Source organism: Macaca fascicularis, chromosome 10 (assembly GCF_037993035.2).
Source record: "Macaca fascicularis isolate 582-1 chromosome 10, T2T-MFA8v1.1".
In the NCBI taxonomy this organism is placed as follows: Eukaryota; Metazoa; Chordata; class Mammalia; order Primates; family Cercopithecidae; genus Macaca; species Macaca fascicularis.
The window spans coordinates 18,681,781-18,706,216 of NC_088384.1; the positions used below are offsets into that span (position 1 = coordinate 18,681,781).

The 24,436-nt window shown below is 41.8% G+C and overlaps 1 protein-coding gene across 7 annotated transcripts in view; it reads left to right on the plus strand.

The window, feature by feature from the left end:
* The window catches only part of SYN3 (synapsin III), a 548,186-nt gene that overhangs the window by 105,377 nt on the left and 418,373 nt on the right, over window positions 1-24,436 (plus strand). For all 7 annotated transcript variants that reach the window (XM_074003894.1, XM_005567484.5, XM_005567485.5 and 4 more), the window contains exon 4: window positions 15,495-15,586. In XM_074003894.1, the coding sequence (XP_073859995.1) occupies window positions 15,495-15,586 (92 nt within the window). The remainder of the gene's footprint in view (window positions 1-15,494; window positions 15,587-24,436) is intronic.

Below are 24,436 nucleotides of genomic sequence, written 5' to 3' on the forward strand. Positions count from 1 at the left end.
TTGGCAGAACAGCTACTCAATAAGAATGTGTTAAATGAATAAATAGATACAAACAGAATCAGACTGACCTGAGTTCAAGTCCTTGCTCTCTGGCGCAATAACTTTGTGATCTTAGCCAAGTCATTTGCACACTGTCTGCTCTCCAGTTTTCTCACCAACTATGAGGAGGCTAATACCTATGCTTCTATCAATGTTGTTGTGATAATCAAGTTAATTAATATAATCTTGATGGCTAACATTCATTACACATTTATTTTCACCTAGGCACCTTGCTAAGAGCTTTCAAGTGGATTAATTCATTTAATGCTCACAACTGCCCTATGAAGGCACCATAGCCTCTTTTTACAGATGAGAGACTAAGGCAAAAGAAGGCTAACTTGCCCAAAGTTGTACAGCAAGGCAGGGGTGGAGATCAGATTCAAACTCATTTGGTCTGATTCCGGAAAACATTATGTTACACCAAACATTTTGTAAACTTCGAAACACTGCTGTTTATTTTTAAATTCTATCTATTTATTTATTTGAGATAGGGTTTTGCTCTGTTCCTTGGGCTGCAGTGCGATGGTGCAGTCATGACTCACCGTAGCCTTGAGCTTGTGGGCTCAAGTGATCCTTCCGCCTCAAATCCTAAGTAACTAGGTCGATAGGCATGCACCACCACACCTGGCTGATTTTTAAATTTTTTGTGGAGACAGGGTCTCACTATGTTTGTCTAGGCTGGTCTCGAACTCCTGGGCTCAAGCAATCCTCCTGCCTCAGCCTCCCAAAGTGCTGAAGTTACATGTGTGAGCCACCGAGCCCAGTCTGATTTTTCAAATATAATGTGGCAAACCCGTCCTAATCTTGAATATTCGAATACATGAACATTTAGGAATGTAGGTTTTTATTATTTTATTTTTTCTGTGTTTTTATATTTACTTGGACATTTTTAATGTGTTTATCCCTCCCCACCCTGCCTGTCCACACACACACACATTATTCACATGCATGTGCACACACACTCAATATTCACCAACACCACACACAGGCATGCTATGATTTTTCTGGGGGGCCAGGCCTTCACTGAGATGCCGGGTGCTTCTACTGAGCAAGATTTCCTTGTCTGGAATGGGCTGCTAGGTGAGTGGGCAGACTCTCAAAGCCTTTTTTGTCTGCAAGGTGAGTCTGAACTGGTGGGAAAGAGCTCAGCCCTGAGATGCCAGCCAAGGAAGTCACTGATTCCCCCCCAAGCCCAGCAAGCTAAAAATACAGCCTGTGCCGGGAAGTGGACAGGAAGCAGTTCTTGCCGACTGCAGGCCTCGGGCCACCTGCCAAGTGTCTGCCATCGGTGGAGCAGTCAGAAGAGGCCGAGTGGAGGAGGGGCGGGGGCCCATGGGCTTTGCTGACAGATGCTGCAAACTGGTGTGCACAAGACCGGGAAGGTGAAAGGCAAGGGCGACTGTAGGCCACAAGCCGAGCCCGAGCTGACCCAACTCTGCACACTCCAATGGGATTCACCTCAAATAACTGGCATGCACTTGATGTCACCTCCTGCCCACCAGAAAATCACACTTGCGAAGCACGTTGGCCTGGGTATGCGTCCCAGCTGACATAATTACCAGAGTGGAACTTGGGGCACAGTCTCTGTGCTTCCTTAAGTCTTATCTTTGACATCTGCAAAATGGGCATTGGTTCATTGAGTGGTATTGACGGAGCACTGGCTGCTGTATACCAGGCACTGTTTTAGGTGCTGAGATAGAGTGGTAAACAAAGCAGACAAAATCTCTGCCCCACAGAGCTTCTACTCAAGTGAGAGAGGTAGACCATTGAAGAGTTAATTGAGATGGACGTAAATCTTTATGTCACCTAGGGATGAGTGCTTTGGGGAAGAATAAGCAAAGAAATTGACTGTGGAGCCCAGCAGGGTGCTTTGCAGGGAGGATACGGCTTGGGACACCACTGAGAAGTACTGTGAATGGCCTGAGGAAGGCGGCCATGCTGCCGGCTCAAGGAAGCCCTTTGGTGATGGGGACAGGAGGCTGGAGCTTGCTTGGTTGTTTGACAGTGTGGCAATGGCTGAGCGAGTCGGAACTGGGGGGATGGTGGGAGGCATCAGAGTAAATCATGTGGGACCTTGTAAGTCATGTAGGGTTTGGGTTTCCTTTTTATTATCACTGCTATTGTTTATCCTTTTTGAATGAGTGTCTTTGGCTATGAAAGAATTTAGGAAGTGAGGAGGATCGTAATACATGCAGACTGCTGATGTTTTTTAAAGGAATTTAATGATACAGTTTCTTTCCCAAGAGTAAACATTTCAATCTGCTAGGAATTAGGGTAGAATTTTGATGATAATTTGCCAGAGGGCTCAGGAATGCCCTAATCCTTGATAATCACCAGCACCACCCCCGCTACACCCCTCATTCCAGGTTCCTAAGGTGGCTGACAACCAAAGAAGGAACAGCAAATCACTGTTGAAATTACAGTCCAGCGTTAGCTGCCCTAGATTTGCTACCCCTAGTTCCAGGTTCTCTGCTAAATCTGGGCTGAATCCCTCAGTTTAGGCTTTAGAACTAAGCAGTGCAGCCTCTTACCCTCCCTTGAAGCCAGACCTCATCTGTGGATGTTACTAACTAGATATGTGGCTGTTCTTACTCAATAGTCACATGGCCTCACAATGACAACTAAGGAAAAATAACAGGACATCCGGGCCTCCTGGGAATCAGAAGAAGCTCCCGGGAATCAGAGTTTATGGCTGCCAACTCATAGATTGGAAGACAGAGTTGCAGAGAGAAAGATGAATGCTTAAAGATAGCATCTTTCAGGACTTACCAAGCAGGAAAGAGGAAGTTAACACAATGACCACCCAAATCAACAGACACGTAGCTACAGAGAGGCAGAATGTGGAGGCCAGGATCACCCCTGGCCATGACCCTGCCTACTAGCAAATGTGGCATTGTGATGTCCTGCCCGGTAGACTAACTGCTTCTCTTTATGAGATGCAGTAAGAAAGCTTACGGGTAGAGCACAGGGTCTGAGGTTGTTCTGGCATTAGGAGAATGCTGAGAGTACTGACTTTTTCCTGTGAACTTCGTGTCTGTCTGTCTCTCTCTCCTCTCTGTCTCTTTTTCTTTCTCTGTTTCTCCTGCAGAATATGCGAGTGCCCAAGGCCATGGGCAGGGGAACACGCCTAAGCATTGAGTTTAAGGGTACAGTCTGGACCAGATACTTCTTCACCAACTGACAGGAATTCCCAGTATCTTATCACTCACCCTGGGATTCCAGACAAATCTATCTGCCAGCATCTTGCCTTTCTCAGGAACTCTGGACAACATCTCTTTGTGTCAAAATCCTCCCTCAGTCAGGCTTCAAGGTCAAAGCTGATAGCTGCTACCTTCACATTCCCACACATTCTTGGTTTCTTGTGTACATTCCAGTCAGTCATCCACTTCCACGTCTCAATTTCCGGTTCTTTCTTATTGACCTGTTGGCCTAATAACATGCTTCAACTTAGTATTATGATGCTGATTACGATCACCATTTTCCATGCTGTCATCAACATGATTATCATTGCAAATGCAATTATTAGTAACTAGACATGAATACCCCATGCTTTCAGTAATGTTATCTGCTTGGCATTACATACTTGTCAGGTGTCAGTGCCGGCGAAAATGCAGCCAAAGACCCTACAGGAAATTGAATGCATTCCACCTCTATTCCTGTGTGCAGGCACGCATGCATGCGTGTGTGTGGGTGTGTGTGTGTGTGTTCCTGAAACTGGACACGAGTTTAATTACAAACAGGTGCTTATAGGTTAAGCATCCCAAGTCCAAAAATCCAAAATCCAGAATGCTCCAAAATCCAAAACTTTTTTTTTTTTTTTTGACATAGAATCTCACTCTGTCTCCCAGGCTGGAGTGCAGTGGTGCAGTTCTAGCTCCCTGCAGCCTTGAACTCAAAGCTCAAGCATCCTCCTGCCTGAGCCCCCTCTCCGGTAACTGAGTCTACAGGTGCATGCCACCATCCCTGGCTAATTTTTTTTTAAAAGATATAAGGGTCTTACCTTGTTGCCCAGGCTGGTCTTATCCTGGCTTCAAGTGCTTCTCCCACCTTGGCCTCCCAAAATACTGGGATTAAATCAGTGTGAGCCACTGCGCCCGGCCAAAATCCAACATTTTTAGTGATATGATGCTCAAAGAAATGCTCACCTGGAGCATTTCAGATTTTGGATTTTGGGATTAGAGGTGCTCAACTGGTAAGTATATATACTGCAAATATTTCAAAATCTGAAAAAAAAAAATCCGAAGTGCAGAACACTTTTGGTCCCAAGCATTTCAGATAAGGAACACTCAACCTGTATCTCCTTCTGACCTAGGAGAATGTCGAAGAGATTTTCTTAATGGATGAGTCCAATGATATCTAGCACCTATAACGGAACCTGGAACTTCGAACGTGCTGCATAATATTTGTTGTTAGGAATTGAGTTACTCCCCTCCTCTGCAACCCCTAGTGTTTCCTAGTAGCCCCCTATAGTGTCTTTGCCCTAGTCCCTGGAACCCGTGAAAATGTTACTCAAAAGGAATTTGGCAGATGTGATTATAGTTACGGACCTTAAGACAGGAGAGGATTCTGCAGTATCCAACTAGATCCCATCAAACCACACAAGTCCTTTAAAGCAGAGAACTTTCTCATACTGGAGATGGAGATGTGGCAGACAACAAGTCAGTAACAATTTGAAAAGTGAAAAGGACTCAGTGTGCCATTACTAGTTTGAAGATGGGAGTACAGCGTCATAAGGAAAACACACAGCCCTAAGCAGCTGGGAGTCTCTCCCAGGAAACGAAGACCTCAATCCTATCATTGCAGATAACTGACTTCTGCCTGTAACCTGGAGGAATCTGGAAGCGGCTTCCTCCCAGAGCCTTGCAATGAGAGCCCAGCTGGCCAACACCTTGATTTGGGCCATGTGCAACACAGAACAGAGAAACCAACCAAGCTAACCTGGACCTTTGACCTACATAGCAGTGAGATAATAAGTTTGTGTTGTTTGAAGGCATTAAATGTGGGATAATTTTTATGGCAGCAATAGAAGACTAATATGCTGTAGAATGCTATTCACATTCCTTCACAGGACACTCAAAATCTTCATGAACTGGTCTCTCAGCAGCCTTTGCCTTCTATTGTATACTTCCAGATACTCCATGTCCCAGCTACAAATGACACCTCACCATTCCTTTGGCCCCACAGCCCTCTGTTCTCACCTGTGCTTTTGTTCCTGGAAACTTAGGTTGAGCTTTTCCCCTGCTCTCGGCCTGAAAACATCCTCCTTGCTGTCACAGTCTGGAGGCCCCGGCAATGCAGTTTCAGAAGGCAAGTTACTTAATGTGTGAGGGTATCCATTCATCCGTAAAATATAAAAACTTTTGGTGATAAGTATTTTTGAATACCTACTATGTGCCAGGAGCTGGGTATAAAACAATGAACAGCTTTCTTATAAAAACTATTCGTACTTGGCTGGCATTTCTTTCTTATAAAGTATGCTATGATAATAGGTGATTTCTTTCATGACAGTTAGGGGACATTGGTTTAGAAAAAGACAGACATATAACAATTAAATAGACCAGGGACATCATTGACTCAATTAATTATGGCTCTTTAATTTAAAGATGAAGAGAGTTAAGAGTAGAGAGAAAGTGAGGGGTTTGCTTAAGGGCATACAGCAGGTCAGTGTCAAATTCAAGATTTAGATCTCTGATCTTCAGACTTCAAGGCCAATGCCTTTTCCACTATTTATTCATTCCTCCGAGTACATGTTTAAAGAGTTATACACAAACAGAAAAGCTCAGATAGTTCAGTATGTTCAGTTATCATTGAGATCAGTGTTGAAAACCTCCCACAACTAGTTTAACAAGAGTAGCAAAATACTAAGAGCTCTGTCTGTGCCTATATATAGCCCTCATCTAGAGACCAAAGAATTAAAACCATTTGTGCTTAATGATGTCTAGAGGTAATCTCCTACAAATGTATAACATGGCTATTTCCCCCCACAAAACAATCAGAATTACATGCAGCCATCTTCATTTTCTAAAGCAATATATTGTGGTATGGGGTCTTTTTTTCTGTTAAAAATAAGGAAAAGAAATTTTAAAAAATGCAGTGGCTGGCAACAAATGTGCAAAAAATAATGCAAATGAGAGAGTGGGCTCAACCTTTCAACAAGCTGGAAAAGAAGTTAAAATGTTAAAGAATGTTTAAAACTGTGCTGAGATGCGAACGTTCATTATAAAGCAAAGATAAACCTTTAGAGGCATGTGAGCATGTCAATAGTGAGATGCCATAAGTGCCAGTCCTCAGTATAGGTGATGATCTAAAAGAATAGATGTGCTTTCTCCTCCATTTATTACCCTCTCAACCAGCAGACCGTACTAACAAGCTGTTAAGAACTGTAGGTTTTTTAAAAATTAATAAAACCTTTTTTTAACCTTTAAGAGAAGTGGGGATTTCCTTCAGGAGGTCTTTGAGAGGTCTGGCTGCAGTGGTGGGTTGGTTGCAAAGTAAAGAATAGAACACATTCTGTCTAGTCAATCATATTGCTGGGGAAACATCCAATCAGTTTATTCAGGACAGAGCCTTTGAGGTCATCTGATTGACCAGTGTCTATGCGTGTTTTGCAGTGAGCGAATAAGACGACTATTTTTCTGGTCAGGAAGTTAAGGGGACAGAGAGGGTGGTCATCCTACCTTGCCTTTGCTCCTGTCATCCCTGGGACTTGTTTGAGTCACTTCTGTCTTAGACTATTATACTATCTGATGTCAAGACTCACTGCAAAGCTACATTAAGTGTGACAACTTGAAACAGGATAGATAAATTGATAAATAGAATAAAATAGAGGATTTAGAAATGGACTGCCACCTATGAAGTGACTTGGTGGTTGGCAAAGGCACCGATGCAGTTCTATTGAGAAAGAGTGCTCATTTCAATAAATGGTACCAAAGTATATGAATAGCCATACAAAAAAAAATTGAGCCTTGAGTCCTACTTCACATAGTATATATTTAAAAATTCTAGATGGATTACAGACCTAAATGTGAAATATTCAACAGAGAAGCTTCTAGCAGGAAACATTGAGAGTGCCTCCATGACCTTGGGGTGGGCAAACATTTTTAAAGCTAAAGACAATAAATATACTAACTAAAAATAAATCAAATTGTACTTCATATATACATATATGTGTGTATAAATATATTCTTCATTAAAAAAATAAGAAAGTTAAGAGACAAGCCACAGAATGGAAGAAGAAATTTCTAAATGAATATATCCAGAAAACAGCTCCTATCTTGAATATATTTTAAGATACCTTTACAAATTAATAAGATAAATGCAAACAAGAATACAAATATGAACAAAAACTTAAATAGGCACTTCACCAAATGAAATTACCTAAATTGTTAATTAGCACATGAAAAGGTGGTCAGCATCATTAACCATCAGAGAAATGCAAACTGAAACCACAATGTACTATTACTACACACCCACCTGAAGAATGGCTAAAACTAAAAACATTGACAATACTAAGTGTTGAAAAAGACATAGGGCAACTATAATTCTCATATTGCTAATGGGTATGTAAATTGGCAAAACCACATTGGAAAATTCTCCATCTGTATCTTCTAAATCCTGTATGCCTGTCCTCTGACCCAGCAATTCCACTTCTAGGTATGAAATGAATGTATATGTCCACCAAAAGAGATGTATAAGAAGGTGCATAGCAGCTCTTTTCTTAGTAGTCAATGAATAGAAATAGTTAAAGTGTCTGTCTTTGGCAGAATGGATAAACACATTATTGAATATTCAGACAATGAAATACTACACAGAAATAAAAAAAGAATGACTGCTGCTAACCGCAACAGCATCACAGATATGAAAGAAGGCAAATACCAAAGTGCATATACTGTGAAATTTCATTTATAGCAAGTTCACGAACATGTAAAACTAATCTATGGAGATAGAAGACATTAAAATGGTAACATCATGGTGTAGGGGTGAGATCAGCTAGAATGAGGATGCGGGAGGATTCAGGGGTTCTAGAAATGATCTATATCTTGATGCGAGGATTGATTACACAGCATAAATAAGTTAAAATTCGTCAAGCTAAAACTTAAAATTTGTGTACTTTACTGTATGTTATCTATATTTTCTTTTCAAGGCACTGTTCTATGATTTAAAATATACATCTTTAGCTCATCAACATCTACCTTCAAATAGTGTTATTCCACTTCACATATAGTGTGAGAACCTCTCAGCGGTATATTTCCATTTCTCATTCCCTTTCTTTGTGTCCTTGTTATTGTTCATTTTACTTCTACAGGTTATAAACTCCCATGATGCCTGCAATGTTTTGCTTTAAACTGTTAATAATCTTTTATGGAAGATTTTTAAACTGAAAAATGAATGTGTTGTATTTATCCACATATTTACCATATCTAGAACTCTTTATTTTGTGTTGGTACAAATTTCCATCTGATATCATTGTCCTTCTATCTGAAGAGCTTCCTTTAACATATTTTGGACTTATAATAAATTCAACTTCTCTTTGTCTGGAAAAGTCTTTATTGTGCCTTCACTTTTTTTTTTTTTTTTTGAGACAAAGTCTCGCCCTGTTGTCCAGGCCAAAGTGCAATGGTGAAATCTCTGCTCACCGCAACCTCCGCTTCCCATGTTCAAGTGATTCTTGTGCCTCAGCCTCCCAAGTGGCTGGGATTACAGGCACGTGCCACCACACTTTGCTGATTTTTTGTATTTTTCATAGAGACTAGGTTTTGCCATGTTGGCCAGGCTGGTCTTGAACTCCTGACCTCAGGTGATCTACCCACCTTGGCCTCCCAAAGTGCTGGGATTACAAGCATGAGCCACTGTGCCTGTCCTATGCCTTCACTTTTAAAAGATAATTTTACTGGGTATAATATTCTATACTGACAGTTGTTTTTTGGTTAGTTTTCTTTTGCTTTTAGTTCTTTAAGGAAGATTTACTACTATCTTCTGGTTTTCTGTTTTCTCACAAGAAGCTGTTTATCATTCTTATCTTTGTTTCTCTTTATGTAAAATGTATTTTCTCCCCTTTGGCTGCTTCGAAGATTTTCTCTTCATCACTGGTTTTTAATAAGTTATTATATGCCCTGCTGTTTATTTGCTTTGTTTCTTCTGCTTATGATTCATTGAACTTGTTAGATCAAGTTTTCATTAACTGTAGAAAAATTTTGGCCGTTTAAAAAAAATTTTCTGGCCCTACCTCTTCTCTTAGTGAGACTTTAATTACTCAGATATTAGACTGTTTAATATTATCCCATAACTCACTGAGGTTCTGCTCTCTTTTTCTTTCTTTCTTTGCTTTTTTTTTTTTTTTTTTTTTTTTTGTATTTTTGTCTTTCTGCTTCATTTTGGATTGTTTTTTTGGTTTTCTCTTCAAGTTCAACTGAACTTTTTTTTCAGCAGTGTGTTATGGTTTGGCTCTGTGCCCCACCTAAATCTCATGTTGAATTGTAATCCCCACTGTTGGAGGTGGGGCCTGGCAAAAGGTGACTGGATCATGGGGTTGGTTTCTGATGATTTAGCACCATCCCCCTTGCTGTCCTTATGATAGAGTTCTCACAAAATCTGGTTGATTAAAAGTGTGTAGCGCTTCCCCCTTTGCTCGCTCTCTCTCCTGCTCCTCTGCCATATGAGGATGGTGCTTGCTTTCCCCTTTGCCTTCCACCATGATTGTAAGTTTCTTGACACTTCCCCACAAGCAGAAGTCTGTGCAGCCTGCACAACTGTGAGGTGATTAAATCTCTTTTCTTTATAAACTACCTAGCCTCAGGTAGTTGATAGCAGTGTAGAACAGACTGATACAAGTGTCTAATCTGTTGTTAATCCTAGCAGTGCATTTTCTATTTCAGATATTATAATTTTTATCTCTACAAGTTTCATTTTTAATTTTTAAAATATGTTTCTTTCTCTCCCATTATGTTGTTTCCATCTACATTCTTGAGAACCTTTTTATAATAGTTGTTTTAACTTCCATTTCTGCTCTTCTCATCATCTCTCCATTTCTGCGTCTGTTTCTATTGGTTCATTTCTCCTTGTTTTGGGTCATATTCTTCTGCTTCTTTGCACTCCTGGTAATTTATGATTGAATGTCACTACTTTTACATTGTGAATTTGATGTGTTGGGTGCTGGGTTTTGTTAGATTCCTTTAAACAGTGGTTTAGTTTGTTCTGAGATGCGGTTAAGTTATTTGTAATAAACTTGATCCATTCAAGACTTGCTTTTAAACTTTTCTTGGGACAGATCTACATGGAGTGATCAATTATTCTAGTTTTTCTGGGATTAAGGAGTTTTCCAAGACATGGGACTTTCACTGTAAAACTGGGATTGAAGGGTTTCTGAGAAATGGGACTTTTGGTTTTAAAGCTGGGAAAGCCCAAGGCAAACCAGGACAAGCTGGTCCTCCTAGACCCAGAGCATGCTGTTGGCCAGAGATAATTCAGTCCCACTATGAAATTTTGAGTAACCTACCCATTTGACAAGGTCTTTACCCTCTAGCTGGTAAGCACATGGGTTATTCCCAGCTTTGTGGATTCTGGAGATTGTTTCCTGATGGCTTTTTCCTGGCCTTGATTACTTTCCTTTCATGTATGTTCAAATTAGTACTCAGCGAAAGACATAGATCTCCCTGGAGTTTGTGAGGTTTTTTGTCTGTTTGTTTTATTTTTTCTGTGCAGATCCATTTTTCCCTATACTCTCCTGCAAATTTTGGCCACCATGGCTACCCTGAACTTCAATCTATGTATCCTCAACTCAGTGAAACTGATGAACTCTGTATTCTCCCATGCTGTTCTGCTGCCTGGAAACTGCCTCTAGGCAGTAAGCTAGGATAAACATAGGGATAATTTTGTTCGCTTCCTTTTTACAGGAATCATAGTCCTGAAATGCCTGTCGTCTAGTTCCTGAAAACTGATACATAATGTAGTTTGTCTGGCTTTCTTGTTGTTTAAGATGGGAGTGTATATGTAGTCTCTGGTACTTCATTGTTGCCATATGCAGAAGTCTTTACATTTCACACCTCAATATATTTTTTAAATGTATATGTTATAAATACTTGAAGGAGTTGTTCTTTTTCCGGGTACACCAGTTTGGATGCTTTCAGTTTAAGCTTACTAAGACAATGGAATATTTGAAAATAATAATGGCAACTGTTTACTGAGTCTCAGCCCTGTGCTGGATGTTTCATATACATTGTCTTGAATCATCACAAAAACATTTAAAGATAGATATTATTGATATCATTATCTCCATTTTAAAAGTGTCAAAATTGGTATTTAAATCAGTAACTTAACTAAACTCATCAGCTAGTATATTGAACAGCTTACACATGAATATAGTCTCTTGGAGTACTCATTTGTCCATACCACAGTGCCTAATGTGTAGTATTAAAATGATATCACACCGGCTGGGCACGGTGGCTCATGCCTGTGATTCCAGCACTCTGGGAGGCCAAGGTGGGTGGATCGCCCTGAGATCAGGAGTTTGAGACCAGCCTGATCAACATGGTGAAACCCTGTCTCTACTAAAAATACAAAAATTAGCTGGGTGCGGTGGCAGATGCCTGTGATCTCAGCTGCTTGGGAGGTTGAGGCAGGAGAATTGCTTGAACCCGGGAGGCAGAGGTTGCAGTAAGCCAAGATCACACCGTTGCACTCCAGCCTGGGCAACAAGAGCGAAACTCCATCTCAAACAAACAAAAACAAACAAACAAAAAAAGATATCATACCAAAAACCGTAGAGGTCAAAATAATTTGTGGTGAAAAGGTTAGCTCTTGCAGAAAATTTAAGTAATTCTGATAATAGCGTTTTTTGCAATATAGGTGAATAACTAATGTGTTATTTTGTTTGTGTGCGTGAGAGAGAGAGAGAGAGAGAATGAATCTGGGTGCAGATTTCTATGTGCATGTTTTTGGTGAAGTGAATAAAGGAGCTTTACCTGGCCACATTGACCTTCTTCAAGCCCTGGTGACTTTGAATATGATACTGAAATTGCGTTCAATTCCCAAAGTTATTATTTTAATTTCCTAGGCTTCTAGGGCTGTTCTAACAATTACCATAAACTTAGTGGCTTACAACAACAGAAATGTATTTTATTCCAGTTCTGGAGGCCAGAATTCCCAAATCGAGGTTTCAGCAGAGCTGCACACCCCCTGAAGGCTCTAGGGGAGAATCCTTCCTTGGCTCCTCCAGCTTCTAGTGACTCTCGGCATTTCTTGGCTTGTGGCAGCATCACTCTCTCTGCTGCCGTCTTCCCATGGTCTTCTTTCCTGTGTCTTTCTGTCTTTTCCTCATCTCTTCTCTTCTAAGGACTTGCTAGTGGATTTAGTGTGCCTCCCCCCAAACTCTCACCAATCTAAGATGATTTCATCTGATATCCTTAACTGGATTACATCTGAAAAGACCCTAGTTCCCAAAGAGGTCACATTCACAGGTATCAGAGGTTAGGACTTGGACATAGCTTTTTGAGGAATACAATTCATTTCACTATTGTTTTTATGAGAGCTCTGAGAGTCTTCCAAATGGCTGCTCTTTCATATTCTACCAGGGAGGCTATCAAGCTGTCTTGAAGGAAGGTGGTTTGGACACCTCTGTGTTCATTTCCAAGGTGTTGAAGGTTTTAGACAGTTAAATAACAGAAGCATGCCCTTTTACTTTGGTAGGCCAGCTCTCCACTTGATCCCACAGAAGCTGGCTACCTTGCAACCCAGGCAGTTATCTCCTGTAATTATTCATAAACCACAACTGAGAAATAACTCTAGACACCCACATCCGAACAAGATGAACCCCTAACTTGTACATCCAAGCCTGAGTGTGACTTCTCTCCAGGTATCTCTCTTTCCATTTGGGCAGCAAGACAGCCCTTGGGTCCTCGCCACTTTTGAGTCAGAGATTCTATCTTCCAAGGTTCTGTTTCACTCCCTCTCTGCATATATTTGGTGACCAGGTATCCTGTTTTGTAACTTTCTTATAATGTCTTTTTATCTGCACAGGTAAGCAACAACTTTTCTTCTTAATTCTTCTTTGTGACCTCGCCAACTAAGAATCTTGAACATGATGGGACTGAATGTTTAAGGCATTAGACTTAATAACTAGGTCATTACCACTATTTACTAACCTGGACTCATTCACAGTGATCTTTTCTTTTCGCCTTGCCACAGCATAATGAGGTTATTAATTACAGCAAAAGGTGTAAGTACTCCCAGTTTGCTCTAATGCTGTCTGGGGAAATGGCTGGGTCTTTGGTCATAATTCCTGTTAGATGACTCCAAGGAGATACAGTTAAGTTGCCATGAAATGATATTTCCCTTCTATGTAAACTTGTTTTTTCTTTAAATGGGTTGTTTTTAGGTCCCTAAAATTCCCAGTTATAATCCACCTAATGCCTCCTTCGGCTGAACAGCGGAGGCCATGGAATGTGACAGTTAAAAGCACAGGCCTGGCTGGGCATGGTGGCTCACACCTGTAATCCCAGCACTTTGGGAGGCTGAGGCAGGAGGATCACGAGGTCAGGAGTTTGAGACCAGCCTGGCCAACATGGTGAAACTCCTTTTCTACTAAAAAAAAAAAAAAAAAAAAAGGGAAAATTAGCTGGGCATGGTGGCGGGTACCTGTAATCCCAGCTACTCAGGAGTGAGGCAGGGGAATTGCTTGAAACTGGAAAGCAGAGGTTGCAGTGAGCCAGGATCGAGCCATTGCACTCCAGCATGGGTGAAAGAGTAAAACTCCATCTGAAAACAACAACAGCAGCAACAAAACACAGGCCCCAGAGCCACACTGCCTGGGTTTGAATACCAGCCCTGCTACCTACTGTATGATGCTGTGCACATTTTTTGAATTTTTTCTGCCTCCATTTCCTCATCTGGACAAATGCGAGGATTAAATGAATTAATATATGTAAAATGCTTAGGCCAGTACCTGGCACATAGTGAGTGCCTCATACATGTGAGTGATTATGTTCATCCATTAAACCCAAATAAATTGCTTTTGGCATCTACTGTGTATAAGGCACAGTTTGGTGCTATGCACTTTAGCCAGTAGCATTATAGGTTGACTTGTCACCGCCAAAATTCATATGTTGAAATCCTAACCCACAGTAGAATGTGACCTTATTTGGAAATAGGGTCTTTAAAGAGGTAATCAAGTTAAAATGAGGCCATTAAAGTGAGGGTAGTGTATATGACCAGTGACCTTATAAGAAAAGAAACTTTGAATATAGACGGAGGACAGTGTAAGGAGACACAGGGAGCAGATGGCTGTCTACAAGCCAAGGAGAGAGGTCTGGAACACATCCTTCCCTTACGGCCCTCAGCAGGAACCAGCCCTACCAGCACCTTGATTTAGGAGTTCTAGCCTCCAGAACTGTGGAGAATGAATTTATGCTGTTTAAGCCACCTATTACAGCAACCTTGGGAGACTAAGACAGATGTCTTAGTGAGATTATAGTGAGAAATCCCAGGGAGCATGTCATCTGGTAAGAAGGATGTATTCCATGGGACTCTGGTTGTAAGCAACAGAAATCCACGAAAGCTTGCTTAAACCAATAGGCAACCCAAAAGATGAACTCACAAAATCCAAAGGTAGGTCTGTAGGTGGCACGTAAACATCAAGTGGGCTTCCCGTCACTTGCCCCTGTCCCCTCTCTTGGTGACTGTGACATTCCTCTCTCTCTCTCTCTCTCTTTCTCCACCCTGGTTTTCTGTGCTTCGCCAGTGCAAATGGGAGAAAACATGGTCCTAAATAGCACCCAGGGTTGTGCATTACAGATGCAACCACCTAGAAAGAAACTGCATGACTCACTCATCAGTTTCAAACTCGCAGGGAAGAGTATCTCATTCTTCCACCCTGAGTCAGATGCTTACCTCGTCAACCGTGACCAAAAGGGCAGTATGTCAGTGAACAATCATGGTGCTGCTGCTGTAACCAGATGGATAGAGCAAGAGGAGGGGGCCATTTCCAAGAAAAGAAAACTGGGCATATGACCAGGGTGGGGGGTGGCTCCATTAATAGAGATAAATAATCACAGAATTATGATGCCATACTACTGTACAGCATGAAGGTAAAAAATTCTAGAGAAAATGTCCCATCGAACAGCATCTGGCATGTTCTAGTCTTGGAGCTGGAGTTGCTTCTTCCACCTTCAAAGAGGCAGAAATTAGCAAGGATTAAAAGCATAGGTCCTTGAATCAGAGACATATGGGCTTCAATGCAGTTTGGCCTTGTATTAATTGTGCTGCCTTGGACATGTCACCAGGCCTCTTAGAGCCTCAGCTTCCTCATCTTTCAAAAAGAAAGATGAAAATGTCACCGACTTCCCAAGTTTGAGGTGAGCTTTAAAGGTGTATTTGGCACCTCTAAGTACCCAATATGTGTTAACCATTGTTACCACCATTGGTATTTGATGAATCCTTTTTTGCTTTGCTTTCTTCTTCAGGCTGAATTCTCAGAGTTGAACCTAGCAGCCTATGTTACCGGGGGCTGCATGGTGGACATGCAGGTCGTGAGAAATGGGGCCAAAGTGGTGAGGTAAGTAGGACTAAAATATGCAGAACCTTCTGAGAATTGCATATGTAGAACCTCATGTAGTCCACCCCTCCGTCCACTGCCTGCGACCTAACTCCTATGCTACATGTACTTTCCTATACAGAATGTCTGCTTCCCAGGTGTGGTTGCAGTAGTAATGACCAGCGGCACATATCATAGGGGCAGCGCCTGTGGTGTCCCCAGCTGAGCCCTGGGCTTGGAGAGAAAAGACTTGGGTTCCATTCTGGCTTCGAGGCTCTGCTCTGGCATATTATTTAGTCTCTTGTGTCCTCTGCTTCTCATCTGCAGCATGATGATATGCACTGAAGTTAGAGGCTGCTAAAGTTTACAGAAGCTCACATATATGACAGCACCCTGTTAACTCTAAAGTGCGGTACGAATGGAAGGCTTTATTAGAATAAATGAAATTCAGCTTCCTGAATATGGCAGACTAAGTGTTCATAGAATCTTCTCCGAGTAGACCAAAACTAAAAGCGCTAGATATATAATATGTTCAAAAAAATCTGTTTGTAATTTATGCTGAATTGGAGAGCAAGTGAGAGGTTTATTCAGAAGCCAGAAATGACAAGAATGTGTAAATCCATAGGTGAGATAAGCACGTGCATAAATACATTGCTATCTACTTAAGTACCCAGAGAATGATACACACTAGGTCTTGTGAGGGTTTAGAGAAGGAAGAGATAGGATTCAGATTTGGGAAAGGAGGAAAAACAGGAAGAGCTTTGAGGAAAAGGTAACATTTGTTCTGAGCCTGGTCCAATGGTAGAATGTGGACATTCTCAGACTGGGTGTAGAGAAAGAGAAATATATCCTAAGAGTAGGAAACAGCCTCTGCAAATAAAGACAGATCCAAAAAAAAGGTGCGTGATGTTTGGTGTATTAGTCTGTTTTCATGCTGCTGATAAAGACATACTCAGGACTGAGTAATTCATAAAGAAAAGGAGGTTGAATGGACTCACAGTTCCATGTGGCTGAGTAGGCCTCACAATCACGGCGGAAGGTGAAAGGCGTATCTTACCTGATGGCAGACAAGAGAGAATGAGAGCCTGTGCAGGGAAACTGCCCTTTATAAAATCATCAGATCTCTTGAGACTTATTCACTATCATGAGATCAGCATGAGCAAGAGCTACCCCCATGAGTCAATTACTTCCCACCAGGTCCTTCCCACAACACATGGGAATTGTGGGAGCTACAATTCAAGATAAGATTTGGGTGGGGACACAGCCAAACCATATCATTTGGGAAATTATGATAATTCAACTAATTCAGCTCATTCTTTATTGAGTACCTACTATATGCCTTGAAAGACATTACATGGCTTCCTATTTCTGGTAACAGTGGGCTAGGTCATTTGGACCAGCTTTTTCCCTGAAAACAACTTAAAAACTGATACTAAATAATTACAATCTTTAAAGGCCTTCTAAGAGTTGGTGTGACAGTAAAGAATTACCAGGAAGAGACTGATGGGAAAATGAAAACCCAGAGAGGTAAATAAGTACAAAGCCACCTGTATCCTGAGAGTATTCGCTAGGTCAGCCAAATTTGGAACAGGTTTTGAGAGCTTAGTGGAGGCAAGGAAGACAGAAATCAACACTCAGGGCCACTCAGAATAGGGAGTGTAACAGTAGACCCTCTCCACAATCTGAGATTCCCCAAAGGACTATACCTTCTAGGTGAACAAGAATTACAAGTAGGTGAGCCCTCACAAGTACTTGCAGCTTGAATTGCAGTTTGAATAACCCAGCCCTCCAGGAAACCTCAAGCATTGAACTTGGTTTATGGTGATCCCAGACATGCCAGAAATAAAAGCAAATCCTGTGTAAAGGAAGGCACTTTCAAGCTAGACTTCAGATGATCCTTCAGATAATTTTTTTGTATCATAGCTAGCACGTAGTCAAAGATAACCAGGTGAAACAGAAACAATAGACAATGGAGACAGAACCTCAAAGACAGAAGACATTAGAATTATCAGACAGATTATTTTTAAAAACTATACATATCAAATTGAAAAAAATCAAGTTTGGAGATATCTGCAGAGAAAAGGACACTACAAAAAGTGATATAACCAGGTTTTTTCTTTTTTTTTGTTTTGAGATGGAGTTTTGCTCTTGTTGCCCAGGCTGGAGTGCAATGGCATGATCTTGGCTCACCGCAACCTCCATCTCCCAGGTTTAAGCAATTCTCCTGCTTCAGCCTCCTGAGTAGCTGGGATTACAGACATGCACCACCACACCCGGCTAATTTTGTATTTTTAGTAGAAATGGGGTTTCGCCGTGTTGGTGAGGCTGGTCTCAAACTCCTGACCTCAGGAGATCCACCTGCCTTGGCCTCCCAAAATGCTGGCGTGAGCCACCGCGCCCAGCCGATATAACCAGTTAGAAAACACACACACACACACACACACACACACACAACACTTCTAGAAATGAAAACTACAATAATCAAAATTATTGTGTTTAACATCCAGTAGACACAGCTGAAAAAGTGTTTATGAAATGAAAGGTACAGCTGAAGAGATTATCCTGAACGAAGCACAGAGAGAAAAAGATTGGAGGTGCAGGAAAGACTATTGGATCCTAGGAGAGGGTCTAACATTCATTTCATCAGAATCTCAAAAGAGAGAGGTAAGAGAATAGAGCAGAGACAGTATTTGAAGAAATGATTGTTTTGTAACAAAAAACAGAAGCTTGGCAAATTTCAAGCAGGATAAATAAAAATAATTCCACACCAAGACTCGATAGTGATATTTAGAAAGAAAAAGACAGAGGGAAAAAGGCAGATTACAGATGGTCCCCAATTTATGATGGTTTCAGTTATGATTTTTTGACTTTATGATGATACAAAGCGACACTCATTCAGCAGAACATTAATAAATTTCATGAGATCTTCAACACTTTATTATAAAATAGGCTTTTTGTTCAAATATTTTACCCAACTGTAGGCTAATGTAAGTGCTCTGATAATGTTTAAGATAGGCTAGGCTAAGCGATGACGTTTGGTAGGTTAGGTGTAATAAATGCATTTTCTTTTTTTTTTTTTTTTTTTGAGACGGAGTCTCGTTCTGTCGCCCAGACTGGAGTGCAGTGGCGCAATCTCGGTTCCCTGCAAGCTCTGCTTTCCGGGTTCACGCCATTCTCCTGCCTCAGCCTCCTGAATAGCTGGGACTACAGGTGCCCACCGCCATGCCCAGCTAATGTTTTGTATTTTTAGTAGAGACGGGGTTTCACCGTGTTAGCCGGGATGGTCTCCATCTCCTGACCTCGTGATCCACCCGCTTCGGCCTCCCAGAATGCTGGGATTACAGGTGTGAGCCGCTGCGCCCGGCCAATAAAGGCATTTTCAACTTAGGATATTTTCAACTTACAATGGGTTTATTGGGATGCAGCCCCTTCGTAAGTCAAGGAACATCTGTACTTTTATTAAAATAACAGACTAGCAGCTTCCTGAGAACAATGGTGGAAAAACGTCTTCAGTGTGCTGAGAGAAATTAATTGCCAGCCTATACTTCTTCCCTTAGAGAAACATCTTTTATGAGTGATGGCAAAACAAAAACATTTACAGACCTTCGCAAAGGGAAACTATAAAGTATGAATGTACTTTAGGCAAAAAGAAAGTGATCTCAGACTAACACAGAACTGCAAGATTATGTGAATGGCAAAGAAGGTGGTGTTAATAGGTATTGTCTTCAAAAGACAAAATAATTTTATGGATTTAAAAATATGTGAAGGATTAAAATATACAACAATAAGTTAGTAGAGATTGAGGGTAAATGGAATTAAGATGTTCTGAGGCCCTTGTATTGTCAGGGAAGAAAGTAAACATGGCCAGGTGTGGTGGCTCACGCCTGTAAATCCCAGCACTTTGGGAGGCCAGGTGTGTGGATTGCTTGAGCTCAGGAGTTTGAGACCAGCCTGAGCAACATGGTGACACCCCATCTCTATGAAAAATACAAAAAAAACCCCAGCAGGGCGTGGTTGTGCACACCTGTAATCCCAGCTACTTGGGGAGGCTGAGTTGGGAGAATCGATCAAGCCCAGGGAGGTCAAAGTTGCAGTGAGCCATGATGATGCCACTGCACTTTAGCCTGGGTGACAGAAATACCCTGTCTCAAAAAACAAAACCAAAAAAAAAAAAAAGAAAGTAAATATATTGATTAATAACAGGCTTTAAAACCAACACAGGTGTTATAAATAACCCAAAGTAAATGGTTGATTAACACCCAGTATATCAGCAGGTCTGAGCTGCTATCATTCTGAATTGCTTATACAGCAGTGCTAGTTATTAAAATATTGAAATTTTTCTATATGAGTTGGTAAACAGCCATTGCCTTGAGCCTGCTGAGTGCCTTCAGCCACCCTAACCCCATGGGACTGTTCCTGTGTCCCCCAGTCCACCACACTCCTGTCCCCAAGCCCATATTCTTGTTTTCCCCTGGCCAGAGGATGCCCAGACATTGTAGGGAAGAACCTCAGAAGTAGTAGTAGAACCCCAGAGAGTGAATGCCTGGTTTCTCCCGTCTCTTCAAGGCTATAAATGCCTGTGCATCTTCTGGAGTCGCCCTCTCATGGTCATTTGTGAGAACTGCAAACCCCACAAAGTACCCTGGGAGTTGTTCAATATTTGTATCACCAATGTATGTATACCAATAATTACATTAAATGTAAATGGACTAAGTGCACTAATTAAAGAGAAGGGTTATCAATGTAACTTTTAAAAAATCCAAATGTATTCCATTCAAGACATTCATCTAAAACATAAGCATACAGAAAATTTGAAAGTTAAAGAAAGAGGAAAAATATACCATGCAACTGTGCAGCAAAAGAAAGCTCACAGATGCAACTGCATTAATATCTGGGGGAAAATAGACTCCCAGGTGAAAAGCATTACTAGGGAAAAGGAAGTAATTTATTATGATAAAGATTCATTTACTGAGAAGAAATAATTTTAAATTTATAAGCACTATATAAAAATACCTCAAGATACACTTCAAAAATGGATAAAACTAAATAAAGAAATAAAGAAGTTCCTGATTATTGGAGATTAGGAGAATAATGCTAAATATGTAAATTCATGTACTTCTCCTCAGCACCCTCATTTTGAATACAAGAACTGTAAAAAGCCTAAAATGCCATTGTTTAGGAATCTGTGCTCATATTTGGTATTTTTTGTACTTGTGTCCTACTTCCTTATTTGGAAGAGTGGCTGAATCTCCTTCATTTGTAACAGGTAGAAACAAGAACATCTATCCCGGCTGGGCACGATGGCTCACGCCTGTAATCCCAGCACTTTGGGAGGCCGAGGTGGGCAGATTGCTTGAGATCAGGAGTTCGAGACCAGCCTGGGCAATGTGGCAAAACCCTGTCTCTACTAAAAATGCAAAAATTATCCAGGTGTGGTGGTGCACGCCTGTAGTCCCAGCTATTTGAGAGGCTGAGGCACGAGAATCACTTGAACCTGGAAGTGGATGCTGCAGTGAGCCTGGATGACAGATTGAGACCCTGCCACAAATAAAAAGAACAACTATCCCATTGGTCCTCAAATTTAGCTATGGATTAGAATCACCTACGAATTATTTTAAAATCCTGATACCCAAGCAGTGTCCCAGACGCATTACACTAGAATCTCTGTGGGTGGGATTTAGATATTGGTATTTTTAAAGCTCCCCTGGTGATTCTAGTGGCAGCCAAAGTAGGAAACATCCCCAGATTGTTCTCATGGTGGCCCTGCACTGGGGCAGGATGGGCTGAAAAGCTGAGGACACTCCTAGGTAAGCTGCCTGAACACAAGAATCACTTTGCAAAAATAGACCTCTCCAAGTCTTATTCTAGACCTGCCATATTCTTCCTGAATTTACAACATTGTTTACAAAAATAAAGTTACAGAAATGTGCCAGGTATTTGTTAATCGGCAGTTCTTCCAGCATTCGGGAATGGCAGGCTTTGAAGGCAGTTGTTACGAGTTGAATTGTGTTCCCCTCGAAAAAGATAAAGTCCTAACTCCTAGTACCTAAGAATGTGACCTTACTTGAAAATAGCATTGTTGCAGATGTGATGATTAAGGTGCAGTCATACTGGAGTCGTGTGAGCCCTTAATCCAATATGACTGGTGTCCTTATAAGAAGAGGGAAATTTAGACGTGAGGAAAATGCCATGCAATGATGGAAGCAGAGATTGGGGAGATACGTTGACAAGCCAAGAATTGCTGACGATCATCAGAAGCTAGGAGACAGGCATCCCCTGCCAAGCCCTCAGAAAGAACCAACTCTGCTGCCAACACCATTTATTTATTTATTATTATTATTTTTTGAGACAGGGTCTCTCTCTGTCACCCAGGCTGGGGTACAGTGATGTGATCACTGCTCACTGCAGCCTCAACCTCCCGGGCTCAAGTGGTCCACCCACCTCAGCCTCCTGAATAGCTGGGACTACAGGCACATGCCACCATGCCTGTCTAAGTTTTAAATTTTTGGTAGAGATGGGGTCTTGCTCTGTTGCCCAAGCTGGTCTCGAACTCCTGAGCTCAAGTGATCCTCCCACCTTGGCCTCCCAAAGTGCAGTCATAAGCCACCGTGCCCAGCCTGCCAACACCTTGATTTTGGACTTCTAGCCTCTAGAACCATGAGAGAGTAAATTTCTCTTGTGTTAAGCTATTAAGTTTGTGTCCATTGCTACAGCAGCCCTAGAAAATGAATACAGCAGTGCCTCTTGAAATTTAATGTGCGTACACACCTCTTGGAGATCTCATGTTAAAATTCAGATCTTCTGGCCGAGCGCGGTGGCTCAAGCCTGTAATCCCAGCACTTTGGGAGGCCGAGACGGGCGGATCACGAGGTCAGGAGATCGAGACCATCCTGGCTAACACGGTGAAACCCCGTCTCTACTAAAAAATACAAAAAACTAGCCGGGCGAGGTGGCGGGCGCCTGTAGTCCCAGCTACTCGGGAGGTTGAGGCAGGAGAATGGCGTAAACCCGGGAGGCGGAGCTTGCAGTGAGCTGAGATCTGGCCACTGCACTCCAGCCTGGGCGACAGAGCGAGACTCCGTCTCAAAAAAAAAAAAAAAAAAAAAAAAAAAATTCAGATCTTCATCCATTAGGTCTTCAGGTGGGGCCTGGTATTTTGAGTTTTCTTTGAGCTCCCAGGTGAAGCCAATGCACCTGGTCTTGCTGACTCAGTTTGAGCAGCAAGGATGTGAACAAGCTCCTAGATGCTGCTGGTGCTGCTGTTGGAAGATCACATTTTAAGTAGCCAGGGCTGTGAAGACGGTACCAGTATAGCTAAAGATCTGGGTTCAGGAACCCATATGGCTGTAGAGATTTGTTCTGTCTCATGCCCAGGATGGTGCTTACAACCTCAGCCAGGTAGCTCGCTTTAGCAAGATTTGTTGCAGGATGTCAGACCCACGAGAATGTGCACACACACCAAGTAACCTGTGACTCAGTGTGTCCTGCAGCAGGGGGAATCAGTAGAATCTTCCAAAGTACCATTTTATCCAGTAATCCCATTACGAAGTATATACCCAAAGGAATATAAGTCATTCTACCATAAAGACGCATGCATGCGACAGTTCACCGCAGCACTCTTAGCAAAGACGTGGAATCAACCTAAATGACCATCAGTGGTAGACTGGTTAAGAAAATGTACATGTGGTACCACCATGTATTTGTGGTACATATACATGGAATACTATGCAGCGATAAAAGGAAGGAGATCTTTTTGGGAACATGGATGGAACTGGAGGCCATTACCCTTACCAAAGCAACACAGGAACAGAAAACCAAATACCACATGTTCTCATTTATAAGTGGGAGCTAAATGATGAGAACTCATGGACACAAAGAGGAGAACAACAGATACTGAGGCCTACTTGAGGGTGAAGGGTGGGAGGAGGGAGAGGATCAGAAAAAATAACTATTGAGTACTGGGCTTAGTACCTGGGTGACAAAATAATCTGTACAGCAAACCCCTGTGACACAAGTTTACTGGTATAACAAACCTGCACATGTAACTCTGAACCTAAAATAAAAGTTTAATAAACAAATAAATAAAAACAGTGGAATCTTTCACAGGCATATAGAGCCATAGCAAATCCTAGCTATGGTCTCTCAAAATAGGAATGTTAAACAGTGCTCTTGACTTGCTGTGTATTCTTTCAAAGACGCGTAGACATTGTATTGAAATTGCCTGTAAGCACTTCCAGTATGCATTGTGACCAAGGTCTAGATCTCCTGAAGTCTTGCTCACAAGGAACACCTTCAGGGAAGATGATGTGATGGTTAATTTGCCAAGAGGTCTGGTAATACGTTATTTCTTGGTGCGTCTATGAGGGTATTTCTGGAAGAGTGTTTGAATCAGTAGGCTCAGCAAGGAAGATCTTCCCTCATCATGTGGGCAGGCAGCATCCAATCCATTGGGGGTCCCACTAGAACAGAAAGACAGAGGAAGAACTAAATCTCTGTCTCTCGACCTGGGACACCTATCTTCTCCTGCCCTTGGACATCAAAGCTCCTGGTTCCTAGGCCTTCAAACTTCAAGACTGATGCCAGCAGCCACCCAGTTCTCAAGACTCCAGCCACAGACTGGAAAATTATACGGTTGATACCCCTGGTTCTGAAGCCTTCGAACTCAGACCAAATCACACTATGAGCTTTCCTGTTCTCCAGCTCACAGCCAGCATCTCGTGGAACTTGTCAGCCTCTGTAATCATGTGAGCCAATCCCCATAATGAATCTCTTCTTCGATATATCCTTTTAGTTCTGTTTCTCTGGAGAACCCTGACTAATATAGGTGACCAGGATGGATGGCAGAGAAGACCATTGCTGGCTTTCTCCAGC